Source organism: Chinchilla lanigera, unplaced genomic scaffold, assembly GCF_000276665.1.
Source record: "Chinchilla lanigera isolate Chin_1 unplaced genomic scaffold, ChiLan1.0 scaffold00016, whole genome shotgun sequence".
Lineage (NCBI taxonomy): Eukaryota > Metazoa > Chordata > Mammalia > Rodentia > Chinchillidae > Chinchilla > Chinchilla lanigera.
In genome coordinates, this window is record NW_004955417.1 from 25,581,502 (window position 1) to 25,606,322 (window position 24,821).

Below are 24,821 nucleotides of genomic sequence, written 5' to 3' on the forward strand. Positions count from 1 at the left end.
GCTCGGGTCCGTCCGGCTCCGCCCTCCCTTGGGAGGGTCCGCTTGGGCTCCGCGCGCTCAGCCCTCAGGCTGCTGCTCCTGTCCTCCCAGTAGGCTGCGTGCGCGCGCGCGCGCGCAAACGTGTCGTGTGAGTGCGCGCGAATGCATGTGCGTGCATTGTACGTGTATGTGTGCACGTGTCGTCAGTGTGTGTGCGTGCATTGCGTGTGTGGGAACGCGTCGTGTATGTGCATGTGCACGCACATGCGTGTGTACGTGTGTACACGTGCCATGTGTGCGTGTGTGCAAGTGTGCACGCGCGTGCGTGTATGTGTACATGCGTATGCGCGAGTGTGCGCACGTGTGTGCATTGCGTGTGTGCGAACGTGTCGTGTGTGTACGTGCATGTGTGCACACGTGTGTATGTGTGTACACGTGCCATGTGTGCGTGTATGTGTAGGCACGTGAGTGGGTGTGCATGCAAACGTGTCGTGTGTATGTGCATGTGCGTACATATGCGTATATATGTACACGTGCCATGTGTGTGCACGCATGTGTGAAAGTGTGCGTGCGTGTATGTGTACATGGGTACGTGCATGAGTGTGTGTGTGTGCAAGTGTCGAGTGTGTGCACATGCATGTGGGCGTGCATAAGTGTACACGTGTCGTGTGTGCGTGCACATACGTGTATGTGTATGTGTGCACACACGCGTGTGTATGCGTGCGTGCCTGTGCATGCATGTGTGCGCTTGTCTGCGTGTGCGTGCACGTGTGTGTCTGCACATGTTGTGTGTACAGCGCTGCCTTCCTCGCCAGGAGGAACCGCCGGGAACAGCTCCCACAGAGGACCGGGTGAGCCCGACCACAGCAGGGCTCCCGTCAGTGGCCAGGCGGGAGAGGCCCATGCGCCAAACCACTGACCCCAAGAGACCGGAGGGAGGGCAGAGGCCTGGGCCCCAAAGCCCACTGAGAGCCCGGCCAGCGCACCCTGAGCAGGGAGCCTTGGAGCCCGGCAGGGGGACACCGAGGCCTAGACCCCGGCACAGGGGCAGACGCAGATTGCGCATTTAGTAGGCATTCGTCCTTTTCTCACTCGGAAACACACGGTGCTTCCTGTGACCTGGTGCTGTACGTGTTATTCCCCATTTAGAGACAAAATCACGGACCTTCAGGAAAATAAAGTACCTGGGACCATTCGGCCAGCAAGTGGCAGAGAGGTGATTAAGAAAAGTCTGTGTGGAAGGTGGGTGTGGTGGCTCACCCAGCACTGCAGAGGCTGAGGCAGGAGGACCGCTGAGTTCGAGGTGGGCCTGAACTGCATACAGCAACCCTGTCTCAACAAAGAAAAGAGAAAGTCTATGCGTGGTTGGAGCCTACTAGCTTCTCTGCAGGCAGGAGGGCGGGGCTGTGGGGTGGGCCTGGGTGACCTAAACCAGCATCTGCTCGGTCGCCGGACCTAGGACAGCCAGATTCGGGTTGGGAGCTGCTCCTGCAGCCCCGTGTGCACCTCCTTCCTCTCTGAGCTTTGGTTTTCTCCCTAAGAACCGGCGCTAACAAGAGCTGCTTTCCAGGGGTATTTAGTGGCCACAGTGATTTGCTGCAGAGCCCGGGAGAGACACGCTTCTCTTTTCTCCCGTTTTCCTTCTTTCCGCTTGAGGATCCCCTTCTCTCTTGCTCCACCCCGCGACTGCCTGGAGGCGGTGTGGGGCGTCTGGGCGCCGAGCGGCTCGGTCCAGGCCGGAGCAGAGCCCCTGTCCCTGGCTGGCCGCGTACCACGGTCCGGTGGCCCTTTTGCTGGGGTCCTGGCCTGGACTCTCACTTGACTCTTGGGGACCCGTGCTCGGTCCCTTTTGGAAATCACCAGGGCTGCTCCTGAAGCGCAGTCAGAAGACCCGGGCCTGGCTGAGCCGGGGGAGTCAGGACGGTCTCCGTGTACCCAGGCCCTCGGGCCCGGCGGGGACACAGACTTGCCCTGCGCTCTGTCTCTGAAGGCGCCCACGGCCCTGACTGGGGAATGGGGGGCGCGCGTAGGTGAGGGGACCCAGAAGCCGGCCGTGGTGCAGCAGTCGGGCCGCGGGAAGGGAAGTGCGTGTCATCGTCTTGCAGTTCCTCAAGGAAAACATTAAACTGGTATAGAAATGGTAACGCAGCTAACCGTGGCACGGCAGCTGTGAATGCACATGATGTGCACATGTTTAAGCAAACCAAGTTATTAAAGCCGATCCTAGATTGTGCAGGAGTGAGATAAAACTAGGCACAAAACTGAAAAAACTCTTTAAGGGTCAGCCTCTCTCCGATACCAAACCCCACGGCTTTGCGAGGGGCAGCTGAGGAAAACATAAAACACCCAAGTCGCTCTAACTGTGCTGTAGTGCAGTGTACAGAAAGAGGGAAACCACAACGTTATTTTTATAAAGTCAGAAAAATAAAACTGAGAAACGACACAGCGTAATGAAAAGGAAGCTGTAGACCAGTGTGATGCACTGAGGCCAGTACCCTTGCTCACATGAAGAGCATGTCGGTGAGGCCGGCCCAGCAAGGCATCCAAAGACCAGCGCAACGGCCAAGCGCAGGGCGTATTCACACGCAAGCTCAGTGGTAGGCGCTGATGAATGTAACTCAGGATCTTAGAAAGGGAAAGGAAAAACCACGTGATCTTCTACGGCTGCTACGACAGTGTGATGTTTTGTCACATCGGTGATCGAATGCGCTCAGAGGGCTGGTTACTCCGTGTGATGAGTCTCAGTTCGTGACCCTGATTCTTTCCACCGCTCTGGTTGCAAGGCAGGATGCACAAGAACCACATCGAGGTCAGTGTTGACCTTATGGGGAAATTCGATTCGGTTCTCGTCCGGTTCAGTCTGCGAGCAGAATCGTGGAGAGCAGTGAGATCCTGAACTGAGGTATCAGTGTCTTCTATCTGGCACTCTGTCGGTCATCAAGACCGCAGTCCTCCTGAAGAAGCATTCCTGTCAGAAACAAGAGCAAGACAGGGTGCACAGTATCAATATTCTAGAATTAAACTGGGTGTGGTGATGCACAGCTATAATCCCAGCACTCAGGAGGCTGAGGCAGAAGGATCGCTATGAGTTTGAGGCCAGCCTTGGCTACATAGTGAGTTCAAAGCCAGTCTGGACTACATAGCAAGACCCTGTCTCAAAAAACAAAACAAAACAACCCCCCAAAGACCAAAAATAACCCAAAGAAAAATAATAGCCAATGGAGAACATTTGGAACTTTGGAAAAATATCATCAGAAAAAAAAAAAAAGGAAATCACTATTATAAACTTTGAACAAACATTAAAAATTATTGCAAATCGTAACCTTTAGTAATGTGTAATGTGATAAGTTGCAAAATTCATATAAAGTAGAATTGTTTTACTTATTTAAGCAAAAACTTGCTTGTTTGTTTTTTTGGTACTGGGAATCAAACTCATGACCTCACACTTGCCAGGCAGGCTCTGTGCCATTGAGCTATATCCCTGGCCCAAAAAACTTGTTTTAGAATGGCTGAAGGAAACCCATTTATACAAGAAATAAAAATATATAAAATATCAAGGAATACAGAAATAAACTTAGTTGTTAAATTTATATGAAGAAATGAGTAAAGTCCCATGAAAAGGTGAAGTGGACTTGAATAAGCAGAAAAAAATGAAAATTCTTGATGGAAAGATAGAATATTCCTTTAAAAATTCAGTCTACTTAAACTGACTCCATTCAACATAATACAAATTTTGAGGGATTTTTGGTAACTAGACAAGAATACCCAGAGAGACTATTTAAAGGAAGATATACAATATATTACAAAATTTTGATATTTACAATTATTTAGCAGTCACACACAAAGAGACAAATCAATAGAAAATGGAGTGTAGCATGTCTAATCTGTGACCACAAGACAGATTATTCTTCAAGTAGCATGGAACTAATAAACTAGACATCAAGATAAAAAGTTAAAACATTTCTGTGTGCATCCTGCTAAACTCGAGATGATTCAATATTTAAATGGAAATATTAAGGAACATAAGAATACATATTAAAGGAAGACATGGGGAAGTATTATATTTGCTTTGTTTCCCTCTAGTATATGAAAATAGTATCGATTTTGTCTCCTGGTCTGTGACATTCAGTGCAGATAAAAGTTTATTTAGTTATTTATTTTTGAGACAAGGTCTTGCTATGTACTTTAAGTTGGGCTTGGACTCACTATGCTTTGTTTTTTAATTTTTTTTTCCAGTACCAGGAATTGAACTCACAACCTCACGCTTGCCAGGCAGGCGCTGTGCCACTGAGCTAAATCCTCAGCCCCTGGACTCATGATGTAGCCCAGATTGGCCTTGAACTTGCATCAATCTTCTTGCCTCAGTCTCCTAAGTGCTGGGATTACAGGCATGCCTATTATCAAGCTACACCTGGTTTAAATTTATTTTTTAGCTCAAGGAGATTTTTATTTTTATAGATTTATAGATTTTATAGATTTATAGATTTATAGATTTTATAGATTTTATTTTATTTTTATTTTTTATAGATTTCTTCAGATTTTCAACATCAACAATGGCCATTTTTTCGTTGTTTCCATTTTTCTGCCTTTATTTTATTTTATTTTTCTTGTCTTATTACACTGGCTAGGATCTCTAGCACAATGAAAATGGGAATGAGTAGTAATTGTCTATTGAAATTTATTACACCTCATTTTATGGCCTAGACTCTGGCCTATTTGGCAGTAATTTTCTTACTACACTTGTAAAAAAATTTGTACACCTTGCAGTTGTTGGATGCAGTATTCAGTAAATATTAATTAGTCAATGGAGTTGTCCACATGTCCCACATTCATTTTGTCTGGTTGTTCAGCCAGTTCCTGGAGGAGAGTTTAAGTCTCTGACTTTGGTTGTTCTTTTCCTTAGTCCACTTAGTTCTCGTCTTGTGTACTTTTGTATTATGTGCATGTGAATTTATGAGTAAGGTGTCCTGAGGAACTGACCCTTGCCACTCTGACATGTCCAGACTTGAGGGTGTTGATGCAGATTTTGCCTCTGCTCCATGGAGGCCCACCCTTCTGGCATTTCCTTCTCCATCTGCAGCCCCTCCAGTGTTCTCCACTCTGTCCTTTGACACTTCATGTGTCTCAGTTACTTTTCTCTTGTTGTTGGGACAAAATACCTGACACGCAAAATTAGGGAAGGAGAGCTTTATTTAGCTCACAGTCTGTGGAGGTTTCAGTCAGTAATCAGCTGGCTCCAAGGCAGGGTGGTGTGGCACAGGGGAACAATTCATCGTGCTGGAAGACAGCAAAAGCAACAAGAGCAAAAGGGAGGAGCAAGAGCAAGCCTCATTCCCTCCCTCAGAATGCAGGGTACCTGCCCCAAAGTGGGTGTGGCACTCACACCACCAATCCCAGCACTGGACAATGAACCAATCACAAACTCTAGATTCAGCTGCCTCTGGAAAGCCCGCCCCCTATGACCACATGAGGCTTTGTTGGGGGCATCCGGACACCATAACATTATGTTAATGAGATGGCCGTGGCCTCCCCTTGGTGGTACAGTGGAGAATTCTTTAGGGAGAAAAGACCAACAGCAAACTAATTGTGATAAAAGGAGGTTTTCTTTGCTCCTAATGTAGAGTTTTCCTACTATGCTGCAATGCTACAAGAGAGTAATAATCACTAACTTCCTCCGGAGTTTATTTTTAAGTCGACTCACTAGTAATCTTAAAAACCCTTTTTATGATTGTGGTTGTGAAGATGATGATTTTTTTTTTTAATCAGAAAGAAGAAATAAGGAATAGTTAAAATGTCAACACAGCGGGGTGATACATGGAGCTCCTTTGTTGTATGTTTGTGTTTTAGTTTTCAAGGCTGTGTGCTCTAGGTCATCAACTGAGTGCAAAATTCTCCTACGAAGTAGATATTAAGACATTAAAATTTTGTACTGGGGAGGCTGAGGCAGAAGAATCACAAGTTTAAGGCCAGTCTGGGAGAGGTAGTAAGACCCTGTTTCAAAAAAAAGGCTTAAGGATGTCATTCAATGCCTTGTGTTCACTCCCCAATAAAACACACACAGACACACACACGCACATGCACACGCACATACACACTGCGGTTTGGAGAGGCATCCTAGAGGTCACTTTGTCATTGCCCCCAGTTCGATAATATCATCTCTTATGGGTAAAACTACCTATCTTCTGCCCCAGAATTTCTAGTAAAAGAAGATAAAGCTATTCTCTTCAGAATTAGAATCTGTGTTTGTATTAAACCATCGCTTCAAATTCTGCTTTCAGAAGCTACACAGCAGACTCAGGTTTACCTTCTACACGAAAGCTCTTGAAGTACGTAAAGACATCCATGGGGTCCCCCACCCAGTCTCCCCGGGTTGGAAGCACATCGCGGCGGCACCGTCCCTTCAAACCTCTGCACAAAGCTTAGCTGTCACCGACAAGGCCTCTTCCAGGCCCATGGCTTGCTCTTGCGTCCGTGCCCCGCCACTGCCTGTAGCTGCCTGTGGTCCACCTGCGGAGCGGTCATCTGGAGGTGGTTAAAGAAAGACCGGAATGTGCCTTGAGGGGCTGAGGCCTTCTGCCCCTGCAATGCATGGCTGCTTCTGTAATTGCCCAGCTCAGGTTTGCTTCACCCTCCCTGCTGAGTTCTTCTCACGACCCTGCTATGACAGAGGAGACAGAAGGCCTTGTTCTTCTGCAGTGTCTGCCCAAGCCGCAGCTCACTGGCATGGGCACTTCCTGTTCCTTTGTACCCTTTAGCCTATGCTTACAGCTCTTTCAATGCTATCAAAGCCCAAGTGTATTATCTGTACTATCACAGTGACCTTCAAGATAGGTATTATTTTCACGTTTCACTGGTAAAGAATCGTAAAATGGACAAACCAGTTAGTTGAGGACCCGTCACAAATCATCACCCAAGCCATCTCCCTAACCCCATCTTCCACCCGTGCTGCCATCCTGGGCTACCGTCCCCTGTGTGTCAGACCCGCTCCGTGGAGCTCAGCTCCGGCTTTACAATGTGCCTCCTTGTAATCTTCCTTTTCAACTAAATTGTGAGCTCCCAGAGGGCGGCACATCATGTGAAGCTTTGTATCTTCTTTGGTACCAAGTACCAAGCTTTGCTTCTATGGTAGGGACTCTCAATAGTGACTGTTAGAATGAAAAGTCCAATATCACATATAAGTAACAATCTTTCTCGGGGCCTGGGACAGCTACATATGTGGATATCAAGTGGCTATCACAATTGTGCTTAAGTTTATGGATTTTTTTCATGAATCAGTAACAAGTGACCAGAATATTATCCAAGGTTTGACTATGTACATGCAAGGCAGGGGGACTTTAAAATAAATATTTTAAGGGGTTTTGATAAACCTGGCTGGAAGTTCTGAGGGTGCCTGGTTAATGTCTCTTCAGGGTCTTTGCTCCTTATTAACCTTAGCTGTGCACATATGATTCAGTAAACAGACATACAAGGAAGAGGAAGACAGATTAGCGCTAATGTGTCTCATTTGAAGCTAATGAGTATAAGATTGTGTTTTTAGAACCCTTACTCTACACGCAGTACTCTTCCCCCAGGTGTGTCTTACACCTGCTGAACTAAGCTAATTAGTCACTTCTAATGTGATTTTTTAAAAGAAAAATAGATCAAGGCAAAGTTAAGTGTTTTGTGGAGACTCTTGGGCAAAGTTTCAACAAATTAGGGTTTGACATTTTGGCAAATGTTAAACTATCTCACAGCGCTTTCGGAGGAGCTGGGGCTTTGCTTGCTCCTGCTTTTCTGTCCAAATTGAGAACTGGCAGGAAAGCTTGGGAAAACAAAAATTCCCCTTCTCCCAGTATGGTATTACTCATCTTAATTTAAAATAAACAACAAAAAAGCAGCATTTAAAGAAGGGCTATGCTTACAACCTTTCTTTTTCCCTATGTAAATACTCGATTTCCAAACAAGTTGCCAAACTTCATGTAGCATTGGCTTCGTGGGCTGGCCGGTTAGAGTGTGTGAAGTGCAGACTAATGTCCAGCATCATGTGCTGACTGCAGCTGCGGGACACGGGGAGCAGGAGCTGGGGGCTCTGGTGCCCCCCGGGAGCGGAGGAAGGGCTCTTTACCTGCCGGGGCTTGCAAAGCACATTGCCCCTCTAGTACCGATTTGTCCTGACCTGAATGTGCCCGAAAACACCTGGCGTCTTCCCTATGGTTCATCGCCTCGCCTTGTTCGAGTTGAAGCCTCAGAGTATAATGCCTGGGGAAGGAAGGCTTAGGAAGAACGCTTCATTTCAGTTGGAAAAGTGGTCCTGCGGCTGTATTTTTCTTTGCTGTAGTTGACAACTACCTATTGCTCTATCGACGTGATTATTAGCACTGAAGCTGCTGTCTTTTCTTTTCAAAGGCCCCGTGTCCACGTCTTCTATCTAAGACTGCCCACACCCCTCAGGGTGACCACCAACCTTCACTCGCCTCCCTCTGCAGGGTCAGGGCTCTCTTTCCCCAGCTCTTCATCTTGTACAGTATTTTATCAAGACTTCTGCACCATTTACCTCATTTCCTCTGTGTCCTAACAAACAGTTGGTTTGCTAATCTGTAGTGAACTAATTCTGGTTAAATTACTACAGGCAATAATCGCTTAATATGTTGCCTCTTGCTTTAGAATTTCTTTGTGAATCTTCCTTAAAGAAAATACCATTCATTTATTCCTGGGCAAATCCATAGTTTATCTGTTTAGGAGAGAAGAGAGAAGTCAGAAACACACCAATTTAACACACATGCAACGTGGGCATAGACAGCCGAGAAACATCTTAAATTGAGATGTGAGATAACTCTGTACTAACAAATATGAAAATGCAGATCAAAAGATTAATTCCATGGGAAAATACCTGAGCAAGAACTCAGTGTGCAAAGCAGCATCAGCAATGGAAGTAGTCCTGCGTGGTCTCTCGCTCACGCTGCTTGTGGATTCTCACGGGTCAGCCTCATTCGATGGCAGCCGTCATGGGGCGGTGCAGATACAGAAAGCTTCCTAAGCTATTGTGTAAAGCGAGAATAATCTTGACAACCACGGCTCTTAAGAAAGCTGTAGGTCAACTTCGATTATCAATATTGATTTAAAATTTGGCTACGCAAATTTGACACCCTATAAAAACAATAACAGACTGATAGAAGGAAGATAAAGGAGGCCAGGGAGGCACCAGGGGACTTTGGGAAATGTCTGATCGGCAGCTCTCGAAGGAGATTTTGTGGTGACAGAGTGGTCAGTGGGCTGCACAGACTCTGTCCAGGACTATGCACGGGCATGCGGATAGATAGCGTCTTGCACTCCCAGGTGTAACCTCATGGGGACACATTCTGGAGTTCAAAGTGCTGTGTCAGTGTTTGGGGAATTTGGGGCAAAGCAAGGTGCAGGACAGGACTTGGCTCCCAAGTGGAGGTGCAAGCAGGGGCCACGTGGCAGATGTCTTTTGGTGCAATGCACAACAATCCTCCCAGGTGGGAGCTGTGCTGGTGACACTGGTGCTACCTACACAGAGCAGAGGCCCAGCGGGACACAGCTGAACTTGTCCCCCACCCCCACCCCCACAGCACCTTGGGTGTCAGGTTGGCAGCTATGGGGTTAAATAACCCTTAGTTATTATGGGCTCATCAGGTCCACAATCTCCCAAGTGAGTGGGTGCTGAAGGCTTAAATAAATGAGACAGTTAAAATGATTTGAGGGCTTCAGGAGGGTCTAACTCTCTTGCAGAATTTGAGATGCTCTGGTTTAGACAAAGACTTCTCTGGGAAGCCCATATTTATTATGTTTTCAAACAAAGAAGGGGGTTACTAAGAAACCACAGGCATCTGAACGGGACCTTGGGAGAAATTTCCCAAGTAGTACGTCATGTCAATCAGGAGAACTACCTTATCTTTAGGTTGGCATTTCTTGCAGGAGTGTGGGGCCTGCAGCTGCAGTGTCCTTGTAGTTAATTGGGGTTGGAGCCAAATGTCCTCAGCTGTGGCCTCATCTTGTCCTTTGAGGAGTCACAGCTTCACAGGCCAATGCAGGCCTTATGGGTGATCAGTGACTTACAGAGGTTTACTTACTATGTGTCTGATGCTCATCTCCAGACAAGGTGCCTGAGCTCCAGACAGCTCACAAGTAAACACGGAAAGCCAATTGGTTAATATTAAATCCCGCTCAGAGCCACTTTGTAGCAGTCTCCAACTGCAGTCAGATGCAGGGGAGACCACATCTGCCCCTGCAGGAGCTGACGCTTGCTTTTCAGCTCTCTCTCGGAGTGGAAGGCTAAAACCCTTGGACCCAAAGGGTTCCAAACAGGAAGTCATCCCCTGTGACTCCAGTCCTCTGATGAAAGACATTCAGCTACAGATACCTGACCTACATCACCAGGGAGCACAGACAGCCCCGAGGGAATTGGAAGAAGCCAGGAATGCAGGATCGGACCCAGTTTTACAAAAAAACAAATCCTCCACTTAGGCCTGACACAGACCCACGGTGACCCTGGAACTCTGCACCCACTGACTGTCCCCTGGGATGTGTGGCTGTCATCAGCAAGGCCAGGTCCCAGGGGTCCCAGGGCAGAGGCCAGACTGCAACCCCGGGAAGCGCCTGTACGGAGATCAGCCAGGGCGTTCCCATCTGTAGCTACTGCTTGTGCTGCAGCTCTTCTGCACGCGACCATTCCTGGCACTGGAGGGAGCAGGACTGTAGACTGGGAACAGGACTCTTTCGGAATTCATTTCCAGGCCTGGCTCTAGTCTAAGGTCAGCTGGATATGTGCTTGCTAGATAATATGTAGTTTCAAAAAGTGGTCCAGAGCTACGTTGCTCAAACGAATAACATGCAAGCTCTGCAGGCTCGGGGCAGTAGCAGGATAGTGATTTAAAAATATTTGAGATTTAATAAGCAATGTGGAGCATTTGTTCTTAAAATCATTCAGGTACAGAATCTCCTCTCAAGCCTTGTAGATGAAGAAATAAAAACAATGGTGCTAGATATAATCCTTGCCATAGAAGGGATTTTTTCTTTTCTTTTGTTTTGGTACATTTTAGATATAAATAATGATCACATTCATCATAGGGTGTTTGTACCTGTGCATGATATATCCTGCTTCTTTTTTTCCCATTTCCCTCCCCTCCCTTCAGCCCTTCTTCCATTCCTTATTTATAAAATCTTTGTTTCCATTTTTTCCTTCTTTTTTCCTTATCTCTTCCTTCCCCTCTCTCCTTATTCCCCTTCTCATTTGAACATTTTCTTCCCATTTCCCAATATCTATGACACACTTCGCTCCTTATTTATACTTTTGATTTCACACACCAGAAAAACAATGTAGTATTTAAATGTTATGTCCAGTGTTTTTCAGTTAAGTATGTGGTCTCAAGGTGCATCCATTTATCTAGAAATGTTTGAAGCTTATCATTCTTTGTGGCAGAGTAATATTCCATTGTATAAAAAGCCCACATCTTCTTTATCCATTCCTCAGGTGATAGGCATTTGAGCTGTTTCCAAGACTTAGCTATTACAAACTGTGCTGCTGTAGACATGGGTGTGTATATATCACTGTGATATGATGCTTTTAATTCTTTGGGAAGATACCAAGAAGGAGAATAGCTGGGTCAAATGGGATCTTCAATACTAGTTTTCTGAGGAATCTCCACACTGATTTTCACAGTGATTGCACCAGTCTACACTCCCACCAACAGTAGAAAAGGTTCCTTTTTCCCCACAGCCCCTCCAGCATTTGTTATTGGTTGATTTCTTGATAACAGCCATTCTTTCTGGAGGGAGATGGAATCTCAGTGTTGTTTTAATTTGCATCTCTCAAATGACCCATGATATTGACCATTTTTCATATATTTATTTGCTATTTCTACCTCTTCATCTAGGAATTGACTATTTATTTCAGATGCCCATTTTTGGATTGAGTCTTTAAATTTGGGAGGTCTCATTTTTTTGAGTTCTTTCTATATTCTAGATAGTAGTTCTTTGTCTGAGGAACAGCTGGCAAAATTTTCTTCCCACACTGTGGGTTGTCTCTTCACTTTGTTGGTGGTTTCTCTTGCTGTGCAGCAGCTTTTAAATGAGGTCCTACTTGTTGATTCTTTGTGATATTTTCTGTACTGTAGAGATTTTGTTCATAAAGTCTTTGCCAATACCAATATCTTCAAGAGTTTTGCCGATTCTATCTTCTAGCAGATTTAGTGTTTCTGTTTTAATATTTAGATCTTGTATCTATTTTGATTTTAGTTTAGTTCATGATGAAAGACATGGGTCTAGTTTTAATCTTTGGCATATGGAAGGCCAGTTTTTCCAGCACCATTTATTAAAGAGCCTATCTTTTTTTCCAGTGAAGATGTTTGGCTCCTTTGTCAAAGATAAGGTGGCTGAGTGTGTTTGGAGTTGTTTCTGCATCTTCTAATCTGTTCCACTGATCCTTGGGTCTGTTTTTTTTTTTTTTTGCCAGTACCATACTTTTTTTTTTTTTTTTTTAATCACAGTAGCTTTGTAGTATAATTTCAATTCAGGAATTGTGATGCTCCCTGCCTTACCTTTGTTGCCCAGAATTGTTTTTGCTTTGTAAGGTCTCCTCTGGTTCCAAGTGAGTTTTTTCCAAGAGATCTTTTTCTCTAGTTCTTTGGGATTATGCTATTGGGATTTTGATTGGGATTGCATTAAATTGTGTAACAATTTTTGGAAGTATGGACATTTTCACTATATTTGTTTTTCCTACAAGGGGTATCCTTCCATTTTCTGATATACTCTTCAATCTCCTTTTGCAGAGTACTGTAGTTTTCAATGTAAATATCTTTTACCCCCTTTGTTAGATTGATTTCTAGGTGTTTCATTTTTGGGGGTGCTATTGTGAAAGGTGTGGTTTTCCTAATTTCTCTCTCAGTGTGTTTGTTGTTTGTGTACAGGAGTGCTGTTCATTTCTGAGTGTTGACTTTGTACCCAGCTGTGCTACTGAATTTGCTTATTGAATGTTTTGGTAATCTATTAGTCTTTTGGTGAAGTTTTTGGGATCTTCTATGTAGAGTATCATGTCATCCGCAAATAACGATAATTTAATTTCTTCTTTTCCTATCTTTATTCCTTTTATTTTTTCTTTTGTCTAATTGCTCCGGCTAATGTTTCCAGAACTATATTGAATGAGAGTGGTGACAGTGGACATTCTTTTCTTGTTCCTGATTTTAGAGTGAAAGTTTTTGTTCATTTAGTATGATGTTGGCTATTGGTTTGTCATAGATGGTTTTTATCAGATTGAGATAAAGACCATCTATTCCAGTTTTCTGTAGCATCTTTTTTTTAATCATGTATGGGTGCTAGGCTTTGTCAAATGCTTTTTCTGCATCTGTTAAGATGATCATGTGATTTTTGTCTTTGGTTCTGTTGAGATGGTGTATTACATTTATTGATTTGTGTATGTTGAACCATCCCTACACCCCTGGTGTGAATTCCACTTGGTTATAGTGTATAATATTCTTGATGATTTGCTGCATTCTGTCTGTCAGTATCTTACTGAGGTTTTTGCATCTATGTTCATTAAGGGGACTGGCCTGTATTTCTCCTTTTTGGTTGGATCCTTCTCTGGTTTTAGTGTCAGGGTAATGCCTGCTTCCAGGAATGAATTTGGAAATATTGCTTCTCTATCATTTCATTAAAGATTTTGAGAAGTAGTGACAGTCAGTTTTCTCTAAATTTCTTGTAGAATTAAGCAGCAAATCCATCAGGGTCTGGGCTTTTCTTTATTTTTTTAAATTTTTTTTATTTTTGGTTTTTTGGTTTTTCTCCGGTACCAGGAACCGAACTCACGACCTTGCGCATGCCAGGCAGGCGCTTTTGCCGCTGAGCTAAATCCCCAGCCCTGGGCTTTTCTTTATTGGCAGGTTTTTAATTATATCTTGAATTTCATTGACTGATACTGGATTATTTAGAATTTTCATGTCTTCCTAATTCAGCTTTGGTAATTCACATGTATCTAGGAATCTGTCCATTTCTTCTGTGTTTTCTATCTTATTAGAATACAGGTTCTTAAACTAAGTATTGATGATCTGAGTTTCTTCAGGATCTGTTGTGATTTCACTCTTTTCATTCCTAATTGCATGGATCTGAGTTTTTTCTTTCTTTTGATAAGGTTAGCTAAGAATTTGTTAATTTTATTTAATCCTTCAAAGAACCAGTTGCTCAATTCACTGATTATTCATATTTTCTTTTAGTGTACATTGCTTTGGTTTCTTCTCTGATCTTTGTAATTTCCTTCCTTGTCAAGCTTTGGGCTTGACTTGCTCTTCTTTTTGTAGAAGTTTGAGGTTCAATAATAAGTTGTTTATTTGCACTCACTCTGTTTTTCTGCTATGGGAATTCACCACTATAAATTTCTCAGATAGGACTACTTTCATTGTACCCTATAATTTCCAGTGTCTTCTACTGGCATTATTGTTTAACTGTGGAAACTGTCTAATTTCTTCTTTAATTTTATCTGTGACCCATTGGTTGTCAGGAGGGTAGTATTTAATTTCCATGTGTTTATGAAGTTCTTGTGGCTTCTTTGGCCATTGATTTCCAGTTTCAGTGCTCTATGGTCTGATAATATGCATGAGATAATTTCAATTCCTTTGCATTTACTTCAGCATGTTCTATGAACTACTATGTGTTCTATACCGGAGCTGAGAAGAATATGTATTCTCATGTGGGGTGGAGCACTGTAGAGGCACCTATTAGGTCCATTTGTTGAAAAGTCTGGTTCAGTTATGATATTTCTTTGTGGATTTTTTGCCCAGTTGATCTATCTGTTTGTGACAGTAGGGTACTGAGGTCCTCCATTACAATTGTATTAATGCTTACTTGCTTTTTCATATTCATTAATATTTGTTTTATATAGTTGGGTATGCTGGTATTTGGTGCATATATATTTATGATCACCATCTCTTCCTCTTGAATTATTCCCTTTACAAGGATATAATGACATTCTTCATCTCTCTTAGTCAGCTTTAGCTTGAAATCTCCTTTGCCTGCAAATAGAATTGCTACCACTGCTTTTTTTCTGGGTTCCTATTGCCTGAAGTATTATTTTCCATCCTTTGACTTTCAGCCTTTGAATTTCCTTTTGAATTAAATATGTTGTTTTGTGTGTAGTATGTTGTTGGATCTTGCTTCTTGATCCATTCTGCCAGTCTGTTTCATTTGATTGGTGAATTGAGACCATTGTCATTGAAGATAGTTTTGCAGGTTACATCAATCTGGTTAGAGGCTGTTTTCTTTTAGTGCTTGGAATTCTCCAAGCTCTCTTTAACTTGAGGGTTTGTGTTGAGAGTTTGCTGTGATTCTGATTGGCTTTCCTTTATAGGTTTCTTGTTTCTTTTCTCTAACAGCTTTTAATATTCTGTTTTTGTGTTAAATTTCTGGAATATTAACTATTATATGCTTTGGTGTAGAATATGCCTTTTGATATATGCCTTGGTGTAGTTTTTTAAAAAAAATTTCATCATGGCTAATTGGAGCTCTGTATGCCCTGCTTATGTGTAGGTCAAATTCTTTTTCCTTGCTTGGGAAGTTTTCTGCCATGACATCTGTGAACAGGAGTTTTATGTCATTTGCACCATCTCTTGCTTTTTCATTGACTCTAATCAATCTTATATTATTCTTCTTGTCATTACCTAGCAACTGTTTATTGATTTTTTTGTGGTCCCTTGTTATTTTTAAGAAATCTTTGTTTTTATGATTGATAACCACAATCCCATCTTTTGTATCTATGATTCTGTTCTCACACTGGCTCATTTTGCTGCATATACTTTCAGTGGAAATTTTAACCTTCTGGATTTCTCTTTGGATCTGTTTCGTGGATTCCATTTCTTTCCTGTATTGGGCATTCATGGTTTTCATAATTTGCCTAAGCTCCTCTTTTTAAAAATTTCAATCTGTTCTAGAGTCACTAAACAAGTCTTTCATTATGGTTACCATCTCTGTAGTTATCTGAAAAATTATTTCTGATTTGATATTTTTCTGGAGCCTCACTCATCTGTTTTGTTACTTCTGCTGTTACCACTTCAGAAAGTCCAAGTGGGTGTCTTTCAAATTTTTGCATCTCATTGCCTCCTGGGTTTGCCTTTGGTGAGCTGGAAAAATAATTTAACATATCCAAGGGCTGATCAAAAAATATAGTGTGTGTTTAAATAGAAGCATTAGTTGCATTGAGACACTGCTATTGATCTTCCTTAGAATCCTCCCTTCACTTAAATTCAGCCAGCCCACTTTTCTTCCACTTTCTGCAGCAGTTCTGGAAGTCCTCTTTCATGAGTGCCTTTACAAAGTGTGACAGAAGATACAGTGAATGCTGCTGCCCAGTGCAATCCAAGGGAAAAATCAGGCTCATAAAAACGGAACTCCATCTGATACAAAAGAACTGGTAATGAATGGATCGATAACACCTAGGCGGACAGATGAATTCAACCTGTTAGATAAGTGTGCTTTGACCACAGTTGCCTACAAACATGGGTCTCAAACATAAAGTCTTAACTTAGATTGTCATTGTTTTAGAATTGTCACTGCCTTAATGTTCAGACATCTGTTTAAATCATCCTGAAAAAGGAGAAATGCATGTTTGTTTATGGCTTCTTGTAAATATAGATGCAGTGATCTATGGCTTTACACAGTTTTTGTGTGTCTGTGAAAATGTGTGTTGCTTCTGGCAACAGTTATTTACAGAAAAATGGAGAACATAATTGTTCTTTGTGTGCAACAACTGCTGCTCCCTAAAACTTTAGTCAGCCCCCCTGTCCTAAGATTATTTGTAAAAACTGAAATCCAGTGATTAAACAGAAGGTAGTATTCCTCCCAAAGAAAAACCACAATAAAAGAAAGCAAAACAAAAAAATATGACAGTGTATTCTTTTTTTTTTTTTTTTTCCTTTTTGCAGTACTGGGGATCGAACTCATGACCTTGGGCTTGCCAGGCAGGCACTTACGCTACTGAGCTATATCCCCAGCCCCAACAGTGTATTCTTATCTACCTTATTGACCAGACCTGGCCTGGTACAACTTCTGGCTTTTCCTCAAAGTCAAAATGCTCTTGAAAGGTAAATGGTTTGAATGAATCCAGCACATTGTGGCAGCCAGGACAGTGTGACTAAAGACACTATGAAAGAAGATTTCCAGAACTGCTTCAGAAAGTGTCAAGAACAATGGGATAAGTGTGTTTGCAGTGAGGGCGAATGTTTTTGAGAAGACTCCATGGTGGTGTCTTTTAAAAATTAGCCACATGACGAGGTTTCTTGTTACTCAATAAGAAAATAATAAAGGCAATGAACAGATATTTTATTAAAAGTGTAAATAGCCAACAAACAGTAAATGTTATAGTTTACTGCTTAGGAAAATAAGATGATATAGTCATAACCACATTTTTGCTGAACAAATCAGAATATGTTGAAAATAATCAGCCCTTGTGGTGGTGAAGTATATGAGGTACTTGGGCTGGTGGGTGTGGATATCAGTATAATCTTCCATAAAGCATTGTGCACATATCTTTTAAAAGCTTTTTAAAAACATATTTTTTTTCCTAGCAGTTTCCACCACTAGGAATGTAGCCCAAATAAATCACTAACCAGATACCCCAGGAGCAGTGAGTAAAGATGTTCACTGCAGTGTTATATATGTTAGGGACATATGACAACAACCTACATTTCCAAATACAGAAGTTATGATCCTGCCAACTATAGTATAAAAGGACATTTACCATTATCATACTTCTACAAGGAAAAAATAACAAAATGTTTGTACTCTTTGTCTTGCTTTCGTGTATTAAAACTTAACAACTTTTGTAAGCAGAGCAAGAAAATATATTTTAAAAAGGACAGAGAGTCCGATGAAGGGTGGCGTTGCGGAGATGTTTTCCTGAGATGCTGTGCAGTCTGGCTGAGGCTGTGTGTGTGTTAATAGCCTGGCTGTCGAGTTCATGAGCTACATGACTTGGACAGCTAAGTTCTCAGTAACGGTGCAGGTGGCAGAATCAATCCAGGACTCACAGATACCACGGGATCAATCCGTTTTACTGTGAGTAAAACACAGTGACCTTTTTTTGGATGAACTGTGGGGAAAAGTCTACTCAGCTTTTGGTATCAGGAAAATCTGTGTGTCTGCAGAAAAAATATGTCTTAAAATTTAATTGAGTGGTACAGTGAGCCTTAAAACGTAGCATGGTCCTTTTCTCTTTGGCCTTTTCTTCGTAAGTGTAGGGCCAAATACAGTACCCGAGACATTTTCTCTGCTCATTTTATTCATTCTTATTTTCCTACTTAATTCCCCCTTCTATTGGGGCTGCCAGTAAAATGCAGGATAGTCAGTCACATTTTAATTTCAGAGGAGCGGAGAGTTATATGTTTGTTTTAGATATTGCATGGAACATACTTATACTGAAAAATTGTTGGCTGTTTGTCTTAAAACTTAAGCGGAGTCCTTTATTTTGTTCATTATAGCATTTCTACCTTATCCATTACATTTCTATGTTATTCAACCACCCTAGGTTCTTTGTTGAACAATGTTGGGGAGTAAATGCATGAGCAAATAATTGAATGGATATTCGAATGAAAATATACTTGTGGTGAGAGAAAAACTTGCCAGGTGTCTTCTTAATCTTTAAGGAAATAACTCAGAATTTGTTCCCTGAAATGACCTGGAAAGAATTGTAGTTTATAGACTGGTTTCTTAATTTAATACCAAATGGGCCAGGCACAGTGGTACATGCCTATAATCTCAGCACTGAGGAGGCTGAGGCAGGAGGATCATGGTGAGTTCAAGAACAGCCTGAACTATATAGCAAGATGGAGTCTCAAAAAAAAAAAAAAAAATCAAATACTGGATCTTTCTGCCCCTTTCTTTCTCTGCTTCCTTTCCTTTCTCCCTCCTCTCCTTTCCTTTTTCTTTCTTTCCTTGTCTGTTTTTCTTTCTCTCTTTTTTGGTGCTCTTCATTCATTGCTAGTCTAATGAAAAAAAAAAAAGCGGAAAAGTTTCAGATTCACACATGTTAAAAAATAAAGAGCTACGAGAACAGATGAAAGGATTCGTGTGTGTTCAACCCAACAAAGTTGGGTTGCAGTGATTGCATATTGGCATAACGTGGGCTTGCGAATGCTCTTTGATCATGAGTGGAAAGGTTCTCTGCGTCCGTACTCTGTGGGGTGAGGGGCAGGATTCTAACACTATGTGAGGAGCATGAGGTGCACAGGACCGGGAGGGGTTCATTCTCAAGGATCTTGAGATCCTTGAGAATGCTCATTTCAGATAAATTTAGGGAATTTTAGATAAATTTAGGGAATTTATCCTTCCAAGAACCTCAGAGTGCAATTTATACCCTCACAGAAGACGTGCAGAAGACAGCCTGATCTTCTCTTCCAAATACTCCAAACGATCCTCTCTGCTTACGACACCCTTACAACATCCCTCTCTCATCAGTTTGCATTTTCCAGTGATGTTCGTGGTGCTCCGGGGGGTTGGTTCCTTCCTGCCGACGCTAACCCATGTTGGACAGGCTTTGCTTGTCCTAGATGGGCTGCATTTTCTTATTTCCACTCTTCTCCAAAACGTTCCTGTGCTCTCTTTCCAGACAGCTGCTCCACCCCATGTGAAAGCCAGAAAATAACATGAAGATTCTGCAGGGCAAGATGCGGTACTGGCTGATCCCGGCTTTTCTGGCAGTGGTTTATTTCTGCACCATCGTCCAGGGTCAAGGTAACCGAAAACTTTAACGACTTAGGAGTCTGGCCCTCTTGGTTCTGATGATCATTTAAAACAGTGTATCCTAATGTGCAGCCTTGGTCCAGCTGTGTTTCTGGGCAGGGGAATACATTGGTTTCTACTCTGTTTTGCCAGCTGTGTGCACTGTGGAAATGCGCTGTGACCTCTCACCAGTGGCTGGGCACAGTTCTTCTGTGTGGGTTGAAAACTCCTCCTGAAAAGACTACGCAAGTTTCCTCCGTGCAAATCAAATTTGCATGTTATAGAATCAGTTCTCTGGGTAAAGAGCTGTAGCAAGCACGCGCGTATACCCCATTACACTTTGTCTTCCACAGAGTGTCTGCCAAATGCTTCTACTACCGCATCCCTGGCCCTTAATTTTGCTTCTTGCCTTAAAAACTGAGCACACAGTCTAAAGGTTAAGAGTACAGAGAAAGCTACTGATTTGCCACTTTCTGCATTGTTAAATGACTGCTAACTTTGTTTTCACTGAACTTTGCGAAATCTATGTTTCGCATTACTGGGATCTGTACTTCTATATTTGATTTCACTCATTTTAGAAGTAAAATCTGCAGTTGAAAAGCTACTACCCATGGCCCACATCTGGCCCACTGCCTGCTTCTATACATAAAGTTTTATTGGAACACAGCCATGCATTTTTCATATTCATTATTTATGCTTGCTTTTATTCTACAATGGGAGAGTCGAGTAGTGATGACAGATGTGTGGGTTCCTCAGAAGCCAACCGGCTTCCCTTTACAGAAAACCGCACTAACCCCCTAAGTAAGTGTACAGCATACCCAGTGTGTAACGTGACACTGCTAGATGAACATGGAAATCCTACTGAGGATAAATTACCACTCACGACCATATTTCCAGCCGCTTCCCTGAGCGCACAGCAAGACGGGTTTTGTTTCTGTTGTTTACACTGGGGAAAGACTGTTTCCAGTGGTGGCAGTTGAAGAAGTGGTCATGGGAGTCCTGGACGACTCTTTCTGAACTCAAGGGTGGGAGATGCAGGCCCCAAGGAATGAAGGGCAGCAGACCAGGGACCCTACAGGGCTGCGTATAATTCGGTGCAATTCAGAGTGGCCCCTAGGGCGGTCACTGGCCTCGGGGCTCTTACAGGACCTTCCAAGGATGCTGCCTACCAGATACGCATGGCTAGCCAGTTCTGTTTTTATATGAACACTCAATGGGGTGCATTCTGTGTGTCCAGGTCAAGATACAATCAAATAAGATTATTATTATAATAATATTATTATTATTGCCTTCAAGCAGCTTGCTTTCCACTAGAGAGGTAGAAGAATAGGAAAATAAATCAAAATATAAATTATGTGGGGTTGTGGTGAAAGATGATGACTAGACCTACAGAAGTCAGACCACGGAAGACTAAGAAAACTATTTTCTTTGCTTGCAAAAACACTTTAATAAACATATTGACAATGCTCCTTAAGTGAGAAATGTGGGCTTCAGAGGCAGATAGAAGTAAGGCACGTTAGACCTTTCAAAGACAGTGACTTGTTCAGGAAGTAGGTGTTGAGAATCGGAAGTAGGTAGTGCGACCACAGAGAAGAGAACGGACCCAAGAGTTACGGAAGGACAGGAAGACACAGAACTCGCTGGCAGGCTAGATGTGGAGAGAGGCAAACGGAGCCTCACAGGATGCCGAAGCTGCCTGCTGCTACCCTGCGAGGACGCGGCCCAATTTGAACCTGCTATGGCAGCTCCTGTGTTCCCTGGGGGTGGATTATTTGCCTCAGTTCGTGAAAAGCAGTGGTTCTGTCTTCGGCGTTTGCATCTCCAGTTTGGAATCATGCTTCAGTTGGAGCAGGCACCTTGGAAGAGATTCTCAGGTGGGGCAAATATTTATAAAGCAGCAGGTAACGAGGTCAGCCTCAGACGCATGCTTGGAGCAGGAGGTGTTGGGCGTCCACCTGGAGCCGGCTGGGAAGGGGCTGGTGGGGGTTAAGAAGCAGAGCAGAAGAGGTGATGCTGAGTGGCCTGGTGTCCTGGAATTAGCTGGGAGGCCCTAGAGGTGGAGCTGGGGAAGGACTCACCCCGTGGGAGTGGGGAGGGGCCTCTGGGATGCCAGCAACGCAAGGTTAGTAGAAGAAAAATGCCGGCTTGCAGTGGCCCCTGAACACACACGGCTCCGACAGGCGTGGCAGTGTAAGTGTCGGGGTCCAGGAAGGGGGCGGAAGATGGTGAGGAGCAAGCGACATTCCTAAAATTCATCTGGAACCAGAAGAGGCCTAGAATAGCAAAAGCAATCCTGGGCAACAGAGGAAAGGCAGGAGGTATCACAGTCCTTGACTTGAAAATATACTACGAAACTACTGTGGTAAAATGAGCGGCGACATCTCAGGGAAAGCAGGGAAACTCCAGCTGTCCTGGGCTTGGTGTTTAGGAAAACTGGCAAGGTCTTCGGGCAGTGGGGTCTCGCTCCTCCTGGGGCACCGCTCCTTACGTGATTGATTCTGAGGAAGAAATAGCATGAATTGCTTCACTGGACTGGATTCCTGCTTTGACAGCAAATGTAGTACGATCCTGTGGGCTGGCTGATTTTGATGAAAATTTGCAAAGCCCTATGGACGTCTTGAAAGTTGTGTTTATGAACAAAGGAGGAAAAAGGAAAACAGACACTGCGGTGGGCAGAATAATGAGGCCTCAGAGCTGTTGCCACCTTGCTCTCTGGAACTGGGGAGCTCACCCCATCAAGGTGTGAGGGCGAAGGCAGTCGATCAGCTGGTGACCCTCAACACTGGGGTCATGCAGGAGGCCCCAGTGTAACCATAGAAGAGGGGGCAGAGGAGCTGACCTTGGATGCCATGGAAGACAGTGGCCGTTGCTGGCTTCTCAGATGGATAGGGCCACGAGCCAGGGATGTGTGCAACCTCAGAAGTGGGGTGCGGAACCCAGGAAATGGGGTCCCCTGAGAACCCCGAGGAAGGAACCCAGCCCTGTCATTCTTAGCCCAGGACTCCTGGTTCAGACTTCTGACCCCCAGGATTGTTGGATAAAAAGCATCTGCTGTTTGAAGCCGCTTGGATTGTACAGCAGCAAGAGGAACTGATGCAGCTAATGTTAAAGGCTCACAGGAAGCCAGCTCTCCTCCCGTAAATCGCTAATGCACGGAATGCACTGTATGGCGTAGTCTCTCCGTGTAGGGTTTTATACAGGAGGTTTGCCTTTCCAGAGACGTGAACCACACTGGCTGGAGTACTTGTTCATACTCGATATCTCAGCACCGTCTTTGAAAGTTTTCTGTTATTCTGTGCATGCAGTATGATGCCTGCACACCAACACTGCACCTCCATTCTTCTTACTCTCCTCTGCCCTCGCTTTATCTCTAGATCCCCTTCCCGTTTGTAGAAGATCCGTCTCCCTGCCTCCTAGATCCGTCTTTTATTTTGCTCTTTAATTTACTTATACTTTGAGTTTCTTGTATAAGAGAAATGATGCACTATTGAGGCTTGGGTGTCTGATTTATTTCTCTTAACATCACAGTCTCAAGGTGCACCCGCTTCCCTGTGAAGGACTCAGTGTATCCCTCTCTGTGGCAGAGTAGCTCCACTGCATGTAAACACCTCAGCTTCTTCATCCACTGATCTGCTGCCGGACGCAGAGGCTGCCCCAAGCTTCAGGTGTGAGGAGCTGTGCTGCTGTGAACACACGGGTGTGCGTGGATCACTGTGATCTGATGTCTTTGACTCTTTCGGGAAGATTCCTAGCAGGGGGTCAAATGGAATTCAAGTGTTAGTGTTCCGAGGCATCTCCATACAGATTTCCATCATGGTTGCACTGGTTTACACTCCCACCAACAGTGCAGAAGGGTTCCTGTTACCCTGCAGCCCCTTCAGCATTTGTTAATATTTGATTTCCTTTCTTTCTTTCTTTTTTTTTTTTTTTGTTGAGACAGGGTCTTGCTATGTAGCCCAGGCTGGCCTCAAACTCACAAAAATCCTCCTGCCTCAGCCTCCCAACTAATCTCTTAATGATGGCTGTTATTTCTGGTGTAAGATGGAATGTGAGTGTTGTTTTAATTTGCATTTCTCTGACAGCCAGAGATGTTGAACATTTTTTTCAGCATTTTTCATATGACAAGTTGAGAAATGAACTGGGGTGTAGAAAGAGTAGTGTGTTAGCTGAGAGGAACATGCATAGTAGTGACAGAGCAGCCGCGTCAACATTTTCAGAGTTCCACAGCAAATCTGCGCTTGGTTCTGGTGGTATTTGCTTTGTGTGGCTAGGAGAAGAAATTGCTGCAGGGAAGGTGACCGTCATTTAAAAGCCCTAAGGCCTGTGGCATGGGAGCCTTGGCATGGAGCTAGACTTAACTTTATAAAGCCCCTGTATCAATGCACATATGAATATTTTTGCTGTTATTTGTAATCACACGTGCTTGGGCATTGAAAATATTTCCCTAAGTGCTGTTTTCAACATCTTTATACTAGATTGTGATATTATATTCTAAACAAGATTAAAAGCCCTTTTAGCACATCCCATGGTAAACAGCTCTCAAAATTTAATCGCTCTCTCAGAAATTAATGCAACTGAGATTAAGAAAACAATACAAAGAATACAAAGAGTCAAAGAGATGGTTCTTTAACAGAATAAATAAAATTGATAAACCCCCTAGCCAACCTTATCACACAAAGGAAAGGAAAAAGCTGAAATTCATACAGTAAGGAATGAAAAGGATGAAATCACTACAGATCCTGTAGAAATTCAGAATAGCATCAATACCTACTTGAAAATCTTTACTCTCATAGGATGGAAAACACAGAGGACAAGGACAGATTCCTAGATACATATGAATTACCAAAGCTGAATCAAGAAGATATAAAAATCTTGAATAACTCTATATCAGCCAGCAAAACTGAAAATGTAATAAAAAAAACTTACCCACGAAGAAAAGCCCAGGTCCTGATGGAGTCACAGCTGAATTCTACAAGAAATTTAGAGAAGATTTAATATCAATTCTTCTCAAACTCTTTAATGAAATTGAAAGGGAAGGAATTCTCCCTGACTCAGTCTTGGAGGCAAGTATTACTCTGATACCAAAAGTAGAGAAAGACCCAACCGAAAAAGAGAACTCCCTAATGAATCTCCTAGGCCAA

The 24,821-nt window shown here is 43.3% G+C and overlaps 1 protein-coding gene across 3 annotated transcripts in view; it reads left to right on the plus strand.

Moving 5' to 3' along the window:
- Positions 1–24,821, plus strand: part of Col14a1 (collagen, type XIV, alpha 1) — a 194,521-nt gene that overhangs the window by 1,955 nt on the left and 167,745 nt on the right. For all 3 annotated transcript variants that reach the window (XM_013512820.1, XM_013512819.1, XM_005381916.2), the window contains exon 2: positions 19,568–19,692. In XM_013512820.1, the coding sequence (XP_013368274.1) occupies positions 19,605–19,692 (88 nt within the window). In that variant the 5' untranslated portion in view covers positions 19,568–19,604. The remainder of the gene's footprint in view (positions 1–19,567; positions 19,693–24,821) is intronic.